Here is a 19,165-nt window from a genome sequence, read left to right as displayed (position 1 = left end):
GAGCAGACGTACGCACTTTTGCTTGTCTGGTTGCTGCATGTTTTTGGAAATATAAGCCATACTTGCTGCTCGAAATTTGGTTTAAACATTGACAAGCGCTCTTTATATGTCTATGACATTAATTAGCCATCGTTTAAAGGCGGAGGTCTGAAACTGCTCTGCTGCGCACAAGTTTAAGATCATTTGAAATTTATAAATTTCACATCTGAAAGAAAAGAGTACCCACATTTTCTGCGCAAAAGTTCAGTTTATGAATCACTCAAACGCATTTTTGATAAATGGTCGTAAAATGTAGGATGGTTTCTATGCAGCACTTTATAAATGAGGCCCCAGTTTTTGACCATTATGTCTGACTATCTGTAAATAATTTATGAAATGAGGAGCATGCATTAAATTATTTTCCAGAATTTATCTGTATAAATGTGTTAACTGTTTTTGTTTTTGTTTTTTGAAAGAAGCCAGCCTATTTTTTTTGCTTTTGTTTTTTGTTAAATTAATTCAAAGATCACCGAACAACACTTAATGCATGAAAGTACAGCAGCATTGAAATACACTACAAATTGAATGTTTGGTGAGAGATTATTCTTTATTATGTCTATTTTACTATGACTACATTTTACAAACTAAACTTGACAAAAGTAGAGAAATGTGTAACCAGCTTTATTTTACATATTGTGTCAAGATTGACCCAAAATTTCCCCACATTTGAAAAAAAGGGCATTTTCTAAAAGTTGCTACCGTATACCAGGATGCATGTATTGATATTATTCATTTCATTGTCTATGCTCTAAAAAGTTAAGTAACAGTTAAATTTAAAACATGGTTAACTAAGAAAGCAAAGCTATTTAAGATAGCAATTAAATTTAGTGAGAAGTTTTATATGTGTTAAAATTAGTATCATCTGTAATAAATGCATTAAATGTTTCAGTTGGAAATACAATTCCAGCAGCTTCAAGAACAATTTGGTCAAAATTTAACAAAGGAAAATCATCTAGGGGTTCAAAGGTCAAATGACTAAAGTACGAAGGCTTTTTGTAGCAGACAGGTCTCATTTTTTGACAACAGGACACACTCTTCCAGGAGAATTTCTTGTTGGGATCAAGGTGTCCAGAAGCACACAAAGCTTTCAAGGGCTTATACGGATGTCCATCAGCCCACGAGGTGTAACTCACATTTTTAAAACTCTCGTTTCCTGCCTGCCAGTACCAGTCTACTGTGAACAAACTGCGCCTCAGTCCAATCCAGAAATCACCGTGTTTATATTCCTTTGACAGCCATTCGATCATCTCTGTACGGGCATGCAGACTGTTGGGTGTGACCAGCTGGTCGGTTTCATTCAGGCAGTACTGATGAGACTCAGGCCAGGTCATGAGATCATCACCAACACTAAAATTTCCAGAAATTGCCAGACATCCATCTTGGTCTATGTAAACACAAATATAAATAAACACATTGTCAGAAGTATTCTTGCAAAGTCAACAACACAAACACAATGTTTTAAATGTGTTACTTCCATAAAAAGTACATAATGGATGATATTATTGTAGATGAGGCTATTTACTGTTTATTTGCTGTATAGCAACTCTCAAACTATACGAAAAGTGTGTTTTTTTTCATGTAAATAAGCATTATAATATAATATTAAATACGCATATCTCATTTTTTAGGTAGTGTTTAGCGGCGTTTGCATCTGAGCTCCACCTTTTTCCGGCAAAGAAAATAAATAAATACATTTGACAACCACTCCCCTCCATGCATCTTGAAAGTTTGAATTTTACCTGGACTATCACTTAAAGGTATCGCCGAGCCTCCATAAAGAACTCCGTTGTCCATTCTGTCAAACATGTAGACTCCAATCTTCAAGTTCGGATGCCAAATGACATGTGTGCCATCAAGGGTCAGGTTCACTGAGGAATAGTTTGAATTGTCGATGTCTGTCCAGTGATTGAATACCGGGTGATTGTCTATATGTAGATCATTCTTGTGATCTTTATCAGCTATCACCACAACGTCACCTGTCGAGTTGAATTGCACCAGGTAGCAGGCAGCAAACATGTTTTCTGGGATAACTTCAAAGATAGAGCCAGGACCGACAACCCGGATGGGTGAATTGTCGTATAATTCAATCAACTGGGATTTCTCACTAATGTTGTTAAAGGGCACGAACTGTGACACATAATTTAGCTGTGGCACACTATTAGGCGGTGACACATTATTAGGCGGTGGCACACTATAAGGCGGTGTCCCAATTTTTGGCTGTGCCCCTTTCCCTTTGAATTTGAACCCTGCTGTGGATGTCATATGTAGCCAGGTTGAGTTCACGTTCCTCAGCATTGGGACAACAAACGTATTACCCCACAGACTTTTCGGGAGAACCTGGCTCACTACCATGTTGCATCCACATCCTGTTGTTTCCACACATGGGTGGGTAAGCAGCACAGCCACTACATGGTTAGAGAGAACTGAAATGTGTAAACTATTGGTATAAACTTGATAAAGATCATAAGGTCTCAGGAGAACACGAACAGTATTCCCATAAGCATTCCCATAATCAAATTTGACATAGATGCTGTTCCATTGATCTTCAGCATTGATAATGATCAGCTTGAATGTATTGTAAGTACTATTAGTCTCAGCTAACTCATTTGGCGCGTTATATAAGCCAATCATCTTAGCGTAGCTCAACGCCGGTATATCATAATAGTGGTCCAGATTTTCTAGAGGCTGAACAACATTACTCTGTATGCTCTCGCCTCTCCGACTGATCCAGAGCACTGTAATCGGTCTGGTGCCGACAATTCTCACACATTGAAGGTAACGTGTGAAATTGTTTTGCTGTACAGACACGGGAAAATGCACATTTTGAACCTCTCCGGAATTCAACGTTGCGTTATATACGCTGGTTTGGTTGACGGTCACATTGACCTCTGTGTTGGTATAAAAAGCAGTAATTTTGAGCGTGGTCCAGGAATCTTTTGTGTAGTAGTAGGCGATATTCTCTGGGAAAGTTGTGATGAAATCTGTTCCTTGGCTCACCAGGGACAGTCCTGTCAATTGATCAGGTTATGATTAATGTTTTATTGACAGAACTGTGATCATAACACATCATGCACTGAATAGGTGGCATTGCAGCTACCCAGTCTCATAAAATTATGACCCTATTTGTCACGTAATGTTTTTTTATTCCTTTTCGTGATACTGTCACAAATTTCCACGTTTTTTCATGATAGTACAGGTACCACGAATTTCTGTTTATGTGTAACTGTCATGTATTGGTTACTCAACTGCTTTTTTCCTATTTTCAAAGCATTTTCGCTTCGGTTTATGGTTAGATTTGGTGTTTGCGTTAGGATGTCACTTTAAGTATTGGTTTATACAATTTTTTTCAGATTCATTTTTTATATTTTCTAAATTTTAAACCATTGTCGCCTGGCGTTAGGGTTAGAGTTGGGTTTGGGTAAGGATGTCATTTTATGTCAATCTAACCCTAAACCGAAACGACAATGGTAAGAAATTAGGACAAAACAGTTGAGTAACCAATACGTGACAATGACACATAAACAGAAATTTGTGATACGATCATGAAAAAACGCGGAACTTCGTGCTATAACAACACAATCTCATGGCAATTCATACCGATGTTTATGAGGTGGCAAAATGGTTTGTATTTGCATGACCAAATTTGTATGTAAATGATTTGCATTTACCTCTGTAATGCTAAGTTTAGGTGCGGGGTTAGGGGAGTATCATTATTATTTTTATTCTAATAATCGTAAAACTCACTTTGAATGAATTGGCCAATTAGCAAAATACAAATGAATTACCGTGAGATCAGGTGGCTATTTGTATTTGCTAATAAAAATATTATTTCAGTCCTGTTACTAAAATGCATCCATCATTTACCAAGAAACCTTGTAAAGCTGAAATAGTTAAAGGAACAGTAAGTAGGATTTTCCCCATCTAGTGGTGAAATTGTATTTTGCATTCAAACTTATAGTGCTCTCTAGCGCCTCGCTTTTTTCAAATGCGTGTTGCATCTACGGTAGCCGTTATGTAATCACTGATCTCCTTGTCCGTTTCAGCTTGTTCACGTGTTCTGAACGAAAATGCGTTGTGGAAACATGTTGGTAGGCTAGTGCTTTTTGTCCCTCTTTACTATTATAGTTTATCAGTATGGTCGAACGAAATTAAAGCCTCTATGGACTTACCTGTTCAATGTAAGTAAAGAGGAGAAATTGTAAGCTTACAAAGAAAAGCCAGATCATTGACAGAGGTCATTTGACACCAATAAGGACATATTTATGAATAAAGACATTGATTTTGATTCATAAAACACTTAAAATACTACTTACAGTCCCTTTAACGGAGGTTACAATTTCAAACAACAAGCAAATTGCACCCATTCGGTGGAATGGCTCCAATTACAATCCGCTCTCTGAATCACATCAATCAGACAAAATCAACTAAACATATAAATGTAAGAGAGGACTTACCCTGGTAAACCAATGACATGAACACTAAAACAGACAGCATTATTAGTGTCCTGTGGTTCTGTGAAAACTGTGCAGTTGATTTGAGCCTCCCAGCTTTTGTATCAGCTGAGCTGTAGAAAGAAAAGATAAGATCTTTTAAATACTGAAGTCAATAGGTAAATGTCACATCATCACCTCAGGGCAGTCATGGCCTAATGGAGTCGGGCTGGTAAACAGAAGGTTGACGGTTCTGTTCTCATGCTGATATGAAATCACATTTTAAGTAAGTTACCTTAGAGGAAAACACCACCTTTTTAATATCCTTACCTCAACTTTGACGAATGAATACATATTTTTTCAATGCATGCACTTTTAATCTTTGTACAGCGCGTTGTGAATGTGTTAGAATTTAGCCTAGCCCCATTCATTCCTTAGGATCCAAACAGGGATGAATTATGTTTTCTCTATTTAAAGACTGTTACAAGAGTAGTTACACGAGTAAGTATGGTGGCACAACATAAAACTTTTGTTTGGAGTCATAGGAATGAATGGGGCTAAGCTAAATGCTAACACATTCAAGAAGCGCTGTACAAAGATTAAAAGTGCATGCATTGAAAAAAGATAGGTATGTAGTAATTAGTCTTTGTTTAGGTATGAACATAGTAAAATATTGAAAAAACGAACCACATGTGGTGCTACAGTGATGCTATACCCCCGTATGGTTCTTCATAGTTGCTTTATAGGCACTATTTAGCACTAAAAATGGTTCCTCTATGATTACGAGCCAAGAGCCACTTTTAGTGCTATTTAGCACCATTTGTTTTTAGAATGTACTGTTTTTACTTGTAATAAAAAACTTGTGTTTTGAAATTGTTTAACTTAATTTGTTAAGTTAATGTCACCTAAAAATATATGATGATTTGATATAATTTTTACAGCGTATATTACAGTAATCATAAGTGGGAAATAACAGTATTTTTACAGAGAATAAGTCTTAAATACCAAAAACACGAAACATGAAATCAGTATTTCTTTATAAAACGGGCAGCTCTGGTTCTTCATTCTGATTGGTTGAAACGCGTTCTAAGCCGTGATAAAATACACCGGTAACCTCACGGTTCAGACCACATTACATAAGTATCACTGCGCCACTGTTGCTGCGTACTGATTTATGAAAATAAACACCACAGTCTTTAATCATATTTTTAATTTGTCTACAATTGCACAATTAATGGCGATATCCAGATAAATGTCAATAAATATTGTTGAGTCATCTCGTCGATAAAGAGAAAACGTTGTCTGAGGAGTTTATAACTCAAGTTCATACGTCCGCTATTATCCACTGGGTGGCAATCTTACCCAATTTAAACACTGACCCATTCACTCAACACTGAAAACGCCGTGTTTTCTTAGGCTCTGAATCTGATCTCTTACAAAAGTTCTTCACAAAAATGGAATTATCTCCGCTTTTAGCTAAAAAATTTGAGAGGTGATAAGAGAACAAATGAAGGTAGGATGAAACGTTTTTGTGTTTGTTTTTGTTTGAAAGCGGATGGTCTGTTCTTTCTTTTGATATTTTATGTTTATTTAAAGAAGATAATTTTTCTGTAAGGAATTAAACTAAAACTGGGTGGCAACTTTAAAAACAAAAAAAAAAACGCTGACTGGGAAAGAGTTCAGCATGCTTCCAAGCATATTTGATCATCACTTCAACAGTTGCACAATCTAAATGTTAATGTATAAATTAGATGAATGTTGATTTATAAAATAAACACCACAGTCTTAAATCATATTTTCATTGTGTCTTTGCTGCATCTCTGTTGGTTGGGAACTGCGCTCTGTTTCAGTCACACTTGATTCTGAGGAACTACTTTGTTTGGCGGAAGAGTAATATTTGTACTAATATAATTACAACTTATTTGTGTTTTATTTTATAAAATCCCGCTAACGTTATGCATATGAAGTAACCGTTTTATAAATGCAATAAACCCCTCGAAGCATTGGGTTACCAGTGCATTTTATAACAGCTAAGGGGGTTTTAACAACGCCCTTAGCTGTTATAAAATGCACTGGTAACCCACTGCTTCTTGGGGTTTATTGCTTTAATATGAATTGATTCTAGATTGTAAAATTAATCAACCAGTTTATGTTTTGACTTTAAAAATTTGTCAAAAAACAAGTTAAAATTGAACTTAATTTTTATAATAACATAAAAAAATTCTGTAGAAATTACAGTATTATTGGGTATTACTGGCAACTAGCTGCCAGTAACTTACTGTAGATTTTACATTTATGTTATTTATTGGCCACAATTTTTTCAAAGTTAAATGAACATTACAAATTTTTTCTCTTTATCTTCTATAGTAAGTTACTGGCAACCATCTGCATAATTACAGCAAATTTTTACAGTGTATGTTACAGTTAGTCTAAAATGCATCAGCTCGCCTTTTAACTGAGACTAAAAATTACCCCTTTCTCTATGTTGCATTCCAGGAAGGTTTTTAGCCCGTAAATCATGACTTCAAAACCACGACTCTGAACTGGGAGTAAGCGTTCCAGACAACCTGTGTTGAACTGCTCCGACTGTTGAATTTTAAAGTCATTACTTAAGACACACCTGTGTTTCTTGGATTTTATTTCCAGCTGAGCTGAAACATTTTTGATGTTTTTACTGTATTTGTCTATGATTTTTTTTGGACATTGTTAAGCACGTTGGTCAACCATGGTTGTTTTTAAATGTGCTATATAAATAAATTGAACTGAACTAAACTGTTTGAACAAAAATGCTGCATGTTTTACACAGTGTATATAAATGACTTTCACAGCAGTCAGTGTAACCAAATGTAGGGAGCTTATTTCAGCCGAAAAATATTGAGAAATACTTTGCTGAGAAGTATTTATCTCAGTAAAACACATAAATGTATATTATCTATTCACTATAGATGAAATCCATTTTTATAATATTTGGCACAATTTTTTTTCACTTTATATAAAATTATTTTATTTTTTATGAAAATGTTGAATCCTGATTTTCCTGAAACTATCGGGACATGCCATGTAAAAAAGTGCTGTTGTTATGCAGCCGTTTGCCAGAAACTTACTGTAGATTTAAATGTATGTTATTTACTGGCAATAGTATGTCCAAAGTTAAATGAAAATTAAACATTTACAAATTTGTCTTTACAGAATAAAATTATAAAATAAAAGACTCGTGCAAAGCATTCTGGGAACCAGAAATCATAATAAACCCTTTTCTGTTTTTTCTGCATATTTTGGTTCCCAGAATGCTTTGCATGAGGGTGTTATTTTATGTTATTTTAGGTTTATTCTGTAAAGACTTGTGAATGTTTAACCTTCATTTAACTTTGAAAAAAATAATATCAATTTACAGTAAGTTACTGGCAAACAGCTGCCAGTAATACTGTATTTTCAACAGAAATTTTGTTCTAGATCTACTAATGAAGCTATTTTATGTCAAATGACATTATAAGCATAAGCACTTGCCAAACTCTTAAAATTAGATTCATTTAAACTTCTTTATTTAAATTTATACTCTAGGTTATTTTCTACCCAGCATTTGGTCAAAAAGAGACAAACCCAAGCAGTTGCTTTGTAATTTAACCTATCCTGCACTGTAAAAAGTGAAAAGTTGGATCAACTGAAAAAAATACTCACACTGGTAACACCTTTCATTTTTACAGTGTGGGTTTTTTTTAACCCAAAATGCTGGGTGTTTTTCACCCATTTTCGAGTTAAATGTAAACATTTTCTGGATTCATTTATCCCAACAGCTGTGTTTGTCCCTTTAATAACCTAACATTTTTGTGTGTATAATTGCATTAAAAAGACTTTACAAATTGTCATAAACTGTAAAAGCTTTTAGTTCTTGTAGAGACATGGTAGGAAGAGTTATAAAGTCTCAATCAAAACTGCATTTCAAACGGCTACTTATACGCATGATAAACTAACTGTATGAGGATCAAATAAGCACCGCTCTTTTTGCTGCTACATGTATTCATATTTACCGATGAACTCTTGGGGGCTGAAAACCATGAATTTGGTTTTGGTTTCTTCTGTCCAGGATTTCACACCCATCTTAAGCATTTAGATTTTAAACCCCTAATTTCCCCACCATACAAGTAATTTCATAAAATATATAAATATTTTCTGTTGTGCGGTGTCAGCAAGACTTACCTGATGCTGCCAGGTCTCAGGTCTTCTCCTCTCTGAACTTAATGATCTTCATTTGTGTGTTTCCTACTCGACAGGCCCAATTTGTATTCAAAACACATTTGTCCCCCTGCAGAACTTTGCATAATGAGGTGCTGACATGAGAGTCATTATAGCCATAACACCTGTCACATAGAGTCCACACTCCAAAAAAATGTTGGGTAAAATATGGACCAACCCAAATACTGGGTTTAAATGAACCTATGATGAGTTGTTTCACGCCATGGTTGGGTGAAATGATATTTTTAGGCCACTTTAAACCAGTGGTTGGTTTGTCCATATTTTTCCCAAACCATTTACTCAACGAACCAAAGGTGGACTACTTAACTTATCAATGGCATTACTCTAAATTATGCAGACGCTAGGAATGAGAGCTTAAAGTTTATTATCTATGTGTTTTAAATGCAACATCTTAGACTCATTTATTCATAAATGATGGTTTTATGTTGTGTCTAAATATATTAGATTTATAAATATATATTTAACAATAATGAAAATATAATGTGCTAACAAGTCTATGTTTTTTAAGTATGAACAATATATTAAGTAAATAAATTAAAACAAGTGTTTAGACATGTTTACATTTTTCATAGGTCATCATAGGTCAAAAACAACTCCATAGTTAACTTTACAGGTATGTTATTTCACATCTGTTTACTTTAGTACATAGAGTTATTGGTAGATGAATGTATCATTGAACAATATATACAGTTACAAGTTTAAATGTCATCCCGTAACATCGCTGTATTTTTTACTAGAATTTTCAGACGTCCAATGTTGTCTTCTTTACTGATATTTTTGTAACCTTATTTAATAGGGAAGTATTCAGGTCTGTTGTAGCAGATCGGCATGAACATATAACAGCAGGACACCATTTTCCAAGTCATATTTGAAAATATTGAAGCACACATGCCCGTCGCAGGATCTCCTGGTTCTCCGCCACTCCATTGCATGTAACTGAAGTCTACACTATGGTTTCTATCTTGCCAGTACCAATCTAATGTAAACAGACTGCGCCGCAGCCCGATCCAGTACTGATCACTTTCTATGGTTGGCATAAAATTAGCCAGCGCCAGGATTGACATCTCAGTGGATGGACTGGCCAGCTCGTCACTATGGTTTGTACAGAAATTGTAGGATTCGGTCCAACTCATGGGTGTAGGTTCGACTGTAAACACAGGAGGGTCGAATAAACAGCCAGCGGGGTCTAAATGCAAACAAACAAACATAATACTCAAGTCAGTACTTGTGGGAGGATAAATGCATTCATCTGAAGTGTGTCATTTCTGCATCACCATGGCAGCAAACAGAATTGCTAAAATATTGTAAACCGGTAGGCCTGCCCCAAATTCATGCTATTGGACTGTACACCTTGCCTATTTGTGTTTGCAATGAGTGCCACTAATGGTGAAGAAATGTCAAACTTCACCTTTAAATTATGAGATTTTAAAGCTGCAGACCATAACGTGTGCCTCTCTATCGCCATCTCTTTTTTTTACAGACCCTCCTGCCAAATTCGACCCAAGAGTAAGGAAGACAAATTGTTTATGTACATGCTCAAATACTGATTTTTCTGTATATTTAAACAAAAATTTGAAGATTGCAGCTTTAAAATATTATATAATATAATAATATAAAATGAAATTATTATTTTATGGCTTAAAAATAATGCAATATACACTGAAAAAAAATTATTCATTTAATTTACTAAATATTTTTAAGGTAAGTGGTTGCAATCAATTTATTTAAGCTACATTTAAACAAAAAAAAGGAAAATAAAATAAAAGCTTTTGTTAAAATGTAGCTTAAATAAATTGATTGCAACCACTTACCTTAAAAAAAATGTAGTAAATTGAATGAATAATTTTTCAGTGTGCCTATTTTGTGTTTCCAATGAGTGCCATTAATGGTGAAGAAATGTCAACTTCACCTTTAAATTACTATATTTTAAAGCTTCAAACCATAACGTTTGCCTCTCTATCGCCATCTCTGTTTGAAACATAAAATTACGGGTTACTTTACGTACTTATCTATAAATTTACAGACTTTCCTGCGAAGTCCGACTCAACAGTAGTAAGGAAGACGAATTGTTTACGTCTATGCTCAAATACTGACTTTTCTGTATTTATAAACAAAAAGTTGAAGATTGCAGCTTTAAAATATTATATACTATAATAATATAAAATGAAATGATTTTTTATGGCTTAAAAATAATGCAATATACACTGAAAAAAATTATTAATTCAATTTACTAAATTTTTTAAGGTAAGTGGTTGCAGTCAATTTATTTAAGTTACAATTAAACCAAAAAAAGGAAAATAAAATAAAAACATTTGTTTAAATGTAGCTTAAATAAATTGATTGCAACCACTTACCTGAAAAAAATGTAGTAAATTGAATTAGTCATTTTTTTTTCGGTGTGCCTATTTTGTGTTTCCAATGAGTGCCACTAATGGTGAAGAAATGTCAAACTTCACCTTTAAATTACTATATTTTAAAGCTGCAAACCATAACGTTTGCCTCTCTATCTTCATCTCTGTTTGAAACATAAAATTACGGGTTACTTTACGTACTTATCTTTAAATTTACAGACTTTCCTGTGAAATCCGACTCAACAGTAAGGAAGACGAATTGTTTACGTCTATGCTCAAATACTGACTTTTCTGTATTTTTAAACAAAAAGTTGAAGATTGCAGCTTTAAAATATTATATACTATAATAATATAAAATGAAATTATTTTTTATGGCTTAAACATAATGCAATATACACTGAAAAAAATATTCATTCAATTTACTAAATTTTTTAAGGTAAGTGGTTGCAGTCAATTTATTTAAGCTACAATTAAACAAAAAAAGGAAAATAAAATAAAAACATTTGTTTAAATGTAGCTTAAATAAATTGATTGCAACCACTTACCTGAAAAAAATGTAGTAAATTGAATGAGTCATTTTTTTCGGTGTGCCTATTTTGTGTTTCCAATGAGTGCCACTAATGTTGAAGAAATGTCAAACTTCACCTTTAAATTACTATATTTTAAAGATTCAAACCATAATGTTTGCCTCTCTATCTTCATCTCTATTTGAAACATAAAATTACGGGTTACTTTACGTACTTATCTTTAAATTTACAGACTTTCCTGCGAAATCCGACTCAATAGTAGTAAGGAAGACGAATTGTTTACGTCTATGCTCAAATACTGACTTTTCTGTATTTTTAAACAAAAAGTTGAAGATTGCAGCTTTAAAATATTATATACTATAATAATATAAAATGAAATGATTTTTATGGCTTAAAAATAATGTAATATACACTGAAAAAAAGTATTAATTCAATTTACTAAATTTTTTAAGGTAAGTGGTTGCAATCAATTTATTTAAGCAACATTTAAACAAACAAAAAAAGAAAAAGAAAAGAAAAGAAAAAAGTTTGGTTAACATGTAGCTTTAATAAATGTATTGCAACCACTTACCCTAAAAAATGTTGTACATTGAATGAATAATTTTTCAGTGTGCCTATTTTGTGTTTCCAATGAGTGCCACTAATGGTGAAGAAATGTCAAACTTTACCTTTAAATTACTAAAAAAAATTATTCATTCAATTTACTGATTTTTTTTTAAGGTAAGTGGTTGCAATCAATTTATTTAAGCTACATTTAAACAAAACAAAAAATAGAAAAATAAAATAAAAAACTTTGGTTTAAATGTAGCTTTAATAAATTGATTGCAACCACTTACCCTAAAAAATTGTGTAAATTGAATGAACTATTTTTTTAGTGTACAAAACAAAGGTGAAGGTGCTAAAAAGGTTTTTCATAGCAATGTCACAAAACCAAAGAACCATTTATTTTATAGTCAATGCAGCCATACAGCAACAATGAAACCATACAGCTTGGCAAAGAACCTTTATTAGTTTTACCAAGCATCAATAAATGTGTTGTTTACCTGAAGTGTTACTTAACGGTACAGCCGAGCTTCCGTATTGAGTTCCACTGTACATCTTACTAAACGAGTACACTGCGATTTTTGAGGTAGGATGCCAAATGACATGTCTGTCACTGAGAGACACTGATGCCACAGAATAGTCAGTATCTGCAATGGTGACCCAATTATTAGATACCAGTAATTTACTGTCTATATACACATTTGACTTTAAGGCTGTTTCAGCTATCACCAGAACGCTGCCATTCTGCCAGCTGAATTGCACTAGGTAGCAGGCAGAGAATAAGTTTTCTGGAATGACTTCTATGATGATGCCTGGGCTGATAATCCTGAGAGAGGATGGATATGTTGTGGTGATGTATTTGCCTCCTGGCTTGATAGGATCCAGGGTACCGGCTGCTTGCGTATAAGTGTTTTCAGTCACATGCAGCCATGCCATGTTGTTTATGTAGGGCACAATAAAATTGTAACCCCACCAATCGTCCGGACTAAGTTGGTTCACCACCATGTTACAATTGCATTTTGTCACTTCCATACACGGGTGGGCCAGTATCACAGCCACTTTATAAATACCGCTTACTGCGATTTCTGAACCAGTGAGCTGAAGCTGGAGAAAGGCCCAGGGTTGGAGTTCAACCGTGTTGGCTTGAAGTGTTTTCTGTGCAATTGTGATAATATTTTTGTAACCCACCGTATTGATAATGAGCAGCCTGAAGAATTTGTATCTCTCGCTGACATATTGTGGATCTTGATAGAACGTAGAAAGGATTCCACTATAATTTAGAATGGGGATAGAATAATACAATCCAAGACTTTCATAAGGCCAAAGGGCATTGGTCTGCACGCTATCTCCTTGCACACTTATTGACACTACAACAATGTTTTTGGAGCTGGAAACTCTGACGGTCTTCAGGGATTGGGTGAGTTTAGATTCGAGGACATCTGAAGACAGAGTAAAAATATGGGTCTCTCCTTGAAGCAGTATAAGTTGGTATGTTGAGTTGCCTACAATGACATTAACTTCTGTGTTATTATAGAGAGCTGTAATGTTGAGAGAATTTCTCGAACTATATGGATAGAAGGAGGCAATGTTCTCTGGGAATGCTGTGACGAATGCGGTCCCATGCAACACCAATGACTGGCCTGTTCAATCAAGAGGTTTTAATATTGTTAACATAGAGTATCACGTGCAAAATCCTGAAAAAAATGCTTTTATTCTGTGCCTTTCACATTTTAAATTAAATGGGTTTCATATATTTATTAGTGCTGGGAAAAGATTAATCGCGATTAATTGCATACAAAATAAAAGTGATTTTTTGCATAATATATGAGTGTGCTCTGTGTGTAATTATTATGTACATATAAATACACACACATTCATGTATGTATTTAAGAAACATTTACATGTGTATATATATTTATTTATTCATATTTTTATATTTTCTATATTATATATTAACAATAAAAATGGATATATAAATAAAAATGTTCTGAAATGTATATGTGTGTGTGTGTGTGTGTGTGTGTGTGCGTGCGTGCGTGCGTGCGTGTTTAAATATACTTAATAATTACACACAGTACAGACACATATATCAGGCAAAAATGCACTTTTATTTTGTATGCAATTAATCGGGATTAATCTTTTTCCTGCATTAGGAAGTTTTTTATGTAAAAAAACCAAATCCTAGATTTTCAATATGGGGTATTTCTGAATCTATATATAAAGTCTGTTATCTATTGACTTGACATGCTTACCTTGGCCAAACATTGCCATGATCAGCAGAAGAGTAAGCATGGCTCCAATTCTTTATGACATCAATGTATATGACCAGTGAAGCTGACGATCTGTTGAAGAAAAAAGAAAATCCAATGTGACCCTTCAATCTTAGACTTTATCTAAAAAAATTGTTGGTTTTTAACCCTCTCTTGAGGGTTAATCTCATGAGAAATTGTATATATTTTACGAGTTGGCTAATTCATACGAATGTAATCGTGCAAAATCGTACAATTCTAATGAAAAAAAAAACAACGAAACTTAAACTCTAACCCTGCACCTAACCCCAACGTTACAAGGGTCAAGGCAAATCGTACTAAAACTTACAAATGTGGTTGTATGAATTAATATGAATAAGCTAACTTGTAAAATATGTATGGATTCCTGTGAGATAGCATTGGTTATATCACACTTTTGGATTAACTTAAATCTTTACCCTTAAGTATAACTTCAGTAAAATTTTTAGTTGAAAAAATATTTTTTTTTACATTACCAGTAATTTTTAAGTTGATCCAATTTTTTACAGTGCAGGGTAGACCGAGGTAGACATCACACCTTTGTGTGGATATTCCTAGAGGTAGGTTTATTTTTTTTTTTTAAATCTGTTTGTAAAGAGACGTGCCATTGTTCTTATGAACACAAAGGAAGATATTTTGAACCAAAAATTTCATGAGCCCCATTCACTCCCATATTATTTTTTCCTACTGTGGAAATGAATGGGGCTCATGATTGGTTTGTTTAGAAACATTCCCCAAAATATCTTCCTTCATGTTCATCAGAACACAGAAAGTAACATCATGAGAGGAAGAAAACTATGACAGAATTATCATTTTTGGGTAAACTATCCCTTTAAAGTTTTGCCTTCTGTCTGTTAATCCAGGCTATAGTTTTATGAGATTAAGAGCATCAAAATTTGATTGTAACATAAATTTCATCTTAATTTAAAATGTTGACATCATCTTATTTAATCAATATTAAAGATATGTTGGCTGATTTATGTAGAAAACTTTAAAATTTAAAAAGAACTTTATAGCTGGGTTTTCACAGACAGGAATGTTTAATATATTCCTCATTTTTGGAGAAAGTTCCCACAATGAAATTAACCGTAATGTAAAAACAATAATTCAAAGAGTTCTGTTTAGGCTAACAAATAAGATACATTTTGGTAATGATGGATTAAGTGGTTATATGCATCCCGTTGATGTAACACTCAACCAGAAGCAAAGCACTACACCAGTAAAGATGTGGCTCAATATAATAGTGTAAGTTAAAGTTCAAGACAAACTTTCTATAACCTGACATCCAACACCATGGTTAAATGTAATTTATATACTCAACAAGATCTAAATTATGCATCAGTATGGTGGGATGTCAGAATATATTTTTATTACAAATATAATTAATTGCACATACTCATGGTTATTCAATATGATTTACTGTGATGGATGGCAACACTCTTAATGGATGTGTTAAAAACAACACAATCAGTGTTGCCCCAGAATACATACATCTCTGTGTTATTATTGGAAAACACATTTTTTACTTTTAACACAACTTGTGTTTTATTTCAACAAGAAATCTACAGAAAATGACACATCATGTGTTAAAAGCATTACACAAAAAATGTCTTCGAGTGAATCTGCTTTTGGTTTTACGGCCTGAAATAAGCTTCAGCAGATAGAAAAAAGTGGCAAAGACGATTAATAAAATTGATGGAAAAAGTTTTTTTGTGTATTGGTAAACGGTATTGTTGTCCTGTATTGCTTTCAGCTATACAGCAATTTCTTCATTGTTCAGTGTTTAAGTAATTTAATGAGTATGTTGAGGAAATTAAATGAATTTCATAGTTTTAACAAAAATGTTGCATGATATCAAAAAGAAAATCACTGCAAACATATTTTAATTGCATCTTAATCTTTGAGTTTTAATCGTTAAAAGCTTGGTATAATTTTTTAAAAGTGTAACTTACACTTTTTAGGACATAAAAATGTTTATGATAAAATATATTTTATAATTCAGTTTAATCCTGATATATGTCACACATATACATTAAATGAAAATAAACACATATTAATTAAAGCATTACATTTATTATCAGCTGTGCATTCTTAACATAATTTTTAAGCTATATTCATGTATAATAATAGCATTCTTACCTGACACGTAACCGCAGTCCTCTTTCTCAGTGAACCGCATCGGATCTGCCTCATGACATTTATATAGCCAAATATATTTGTTATTCAAAAAAAGTCCCAACCGACTTGGGTTGAGAAAACATACTGCATGCGACGGCCATTTCTCCATCAATTGCTTCAAAGGGCCGATAGTGACGTCTAATTTAGGAAAAGTAACGACTAAGCCCTTATTCTAACATATTATTAATACATTTGTTTTATTTGTATATTAGAATTAAAGGTATAAGCCACAATGCTTTCTGTTTTCTCCATTTTGTCCTATACACCTGACATTTGGTTTAATCTAGGGGCGAACCTAATATCCGGACACTTTTAAGGCACTAGTAGTAATTTTACGAATTTGTAAATTATACTTTCGATAGAAAATAGAAAAAATATTATTTCTTGGGTAATTATTTTTCCACCTCCAAATGCCATAGTTTTTTAATATAAAAATAAAAGATAGTGAAGATAATATAGTAACTGGCTGTGACGCAATATTACTTTTGATAAAGGTATAAGGCTAGAAATGCATTTTCTAATATGCAATAACATAGAAAAACATATATGTTTTTTTTTATTTAAAAAGAAAACATTTGTATTCATTTGTTGAAGGCCATCTTAGAAGTCACACTAATGTTATTATAAGGCCTCCTTAAGTTTCAAATAAGCTGAAGCCTTTGGCACAAAGAATGCAGGTTTCACTTTCCTATCGGCTTATTATATAAACACGTCTCGTCGAATCGCGCATCTCATATTGACGCAAATACAGCGTTCATTTCAGACATTCATTCATTTTGGTAAGCTATTTTCAATATTCTTTACATAATGTGACTTTATTTTTTAGATTTTCAAGTATTAAATTTGGCGTGTTTATTAAAGGTTATCTTGCACTGTTATCTTAATGCATTCAATTGCATTTTTATGTGTTCCTTTGGATTGTAACCCATGACATTTGCGACCTTTGAAACGTCACAAATAACTGAAACTCTTAAATACCAACAAAATAGAATATTTGTGGTTTAAAAAGGCTGTGTTGTATCATGGAATACATTAATAAACGGTAAACCTGAATAATATACTTATTTAAAATTAATAAACTGTACTCAAACTGGTGAAAAGGTTTATTAAACTAAAGGTTTCATGCATGTTCAATGAGTTCACCATTTTTAGTTCCATAAACTCAAATAAAATCAAATAGAGTCAAAGAACTTCAACTCAAAAATGAGTTAGTATAGGTTATTACTTTCAAACAGAGTCATTTCAATACCACACCCTCATTTAAAGAAACACTGCAAATCAGGGCCGGTTTTAGATATTTGGAGGCCCTAGGCAAAATTTATGTTGGAGGCCCCTCACACCCCTCTAATTTTCAGAATAATCTGAGAAAGTGTTTTCCTACCCTGTAAGAAATCAAAGCAACTGTAAACCTCCGTCACCACAACGAAAGGCCCACCTCTCCCCTCATTCGATTGGAAAATGGAAAGACGCAAATGACGTTGGGCGCTTTCCCGCTCAGCGCTCCTTCAAAAGTGCGTGCTGCGGCGGGCAGCAAAAACCGCAAGGCATTCGGCGCGCATAAACAGCACGCAAACGCTCCCTGCCCATAGAATATCATTCAAAAAAGGCGTCTACAACTGTCATAAACGCGTTTGGTGTGAACAGCCTCTTGCTGAACCAATATACTGTATAAAATTATCTATTAGACTATGGATATATTCATATGTATTTCAATACCTTTTTATACCTTAAATATCCACAATAACGCCAGGTGTTTTTTGCTGTTTGACTTTAAATACAAACTTTTTTAACTTGACTTTTTTGATAGTCAGCTCTCCACGCGATGCTATCGTGCACACCCATTCAAAGCGTCTAAACAGAGTCAGCAGCGCTCAAGTTTGATCTGTCCTGATATGATGTTGATAAACAAAACAAAGCTAAGATTATTTTTAAAATGCATTATTTTAAAATACCTGCATCATGTGCTGAACTGTCTTTGCATGCCGCTTTTGCTAAGCAGGAAAAGGACGTGATAACTGCTTTCAGCGTCACTCAAAGTGTGTCAGCTGCAGAGATTTGAATGCTGTTCATCTAGGCTTCTTTAACTTCATAAGGTGCTGCAAGAACCAACAGGTGGATGATATCAAAGCACCGCGAGAGCGAATCGAGAAATCATACAGAGGAGTTTGCTTATCAATCGTTCTCACGTTACTTTGATGTCAAACACCTGTGGTTCTTACGGCGGCGGCGCCGCATGAATTCGAACTCACCTTAAAACCGTATTTATTGCTGTCGGACTAGCGCACATGGATTTAGCAGTTATGGAGGCCCCCCTCCAAGCTTGAGGCGCTAGACATTTGCCTACTCTGCCTATAGCTAGCGCCGGCCCTGCTGCAAATAATTGCAACTTTTGGTTGTGATGAGGTTTATAGCATTCAATTTGCCAGATAAGCTAAGAGGGAGTCTGGCACTGCAGATTTACTTTAGTTTAAAGTTAAATCAATACTATTGGTTGATAAGGCTTTCCATTTCCCAGCATGCTTTGCATAAGCCTGTATAGGATGAGCTTTTGCCTG

At 33.9% G+C, this 19,165-nt stretch overlaps 1 protein-coding gene across 2 annotated transcripts in view; it reads right to left on the bottom strand.

Annotated features, from left to right (window-relative positions):
* Window positions 1-432: 432 nt before the first annotated feature.
* Window positions 433-19,165, bottom strand: part of LOC135789037 (uncharacterized) — a 34,079-nt gene continuing 15,346 nt past the window's right edge. The window contains exons 2-7 of one of the 2 annotated variants that reach the window (XM_065298608.2): window positions 14,397-14,486; window positions 12,645-13,784; window positions 8,667-9,909; window positions 4,494-4,603; window positions 1,779-3,047; window positions 433-1,423 (exon numbers count right to left, since the gene is read on the bottom strand). In XM_065298608.2, the coding sequence (XP_065154680.2) occupies window positions 864-1,423; window positions 1,779-3,047; window positions 4,494-4,533 (1,869 nt within the window). In that variant the 5' untranslated portion in view covers window positions 4,534-4,603; window positions 8,667-9,909; window positions 12,645-13,784; window positions 14,397-14,486 and the 3' untranslated portion in view covers window positions 433-863. Of the gene's footprint in view, window positions 1,424-1,778; window positions 3,048-4,493; window positions 4,857-8,666; window positions 9,910-12,644; window positions 13,785-14,396; window positions 14,487-19,165 lie in introns of those variants that run through there. The other variant, XM_073811545.1, reaches the window with a different exon arrangement.

This window comes from Paramisgurnus dabryanus, chromosome 13 (assembly GCF_030506205.2).
Source record: "Paramisgurnus dabryanus chromosome 13, PD_genome_1.1, whole genome shotgun sequence".
NCBI lineage: Eukaryota > Metazoa > Chordata > Actinopteri > Cypriniformes > Cobitidae > Paramisgurnus > Paramisgurnus dabryanus.
The sequence above is the reverse complement of the archived record's forward strand: the minus strand, read 5'-3'. Positions and strand labels throughout refer to the sequence as shown.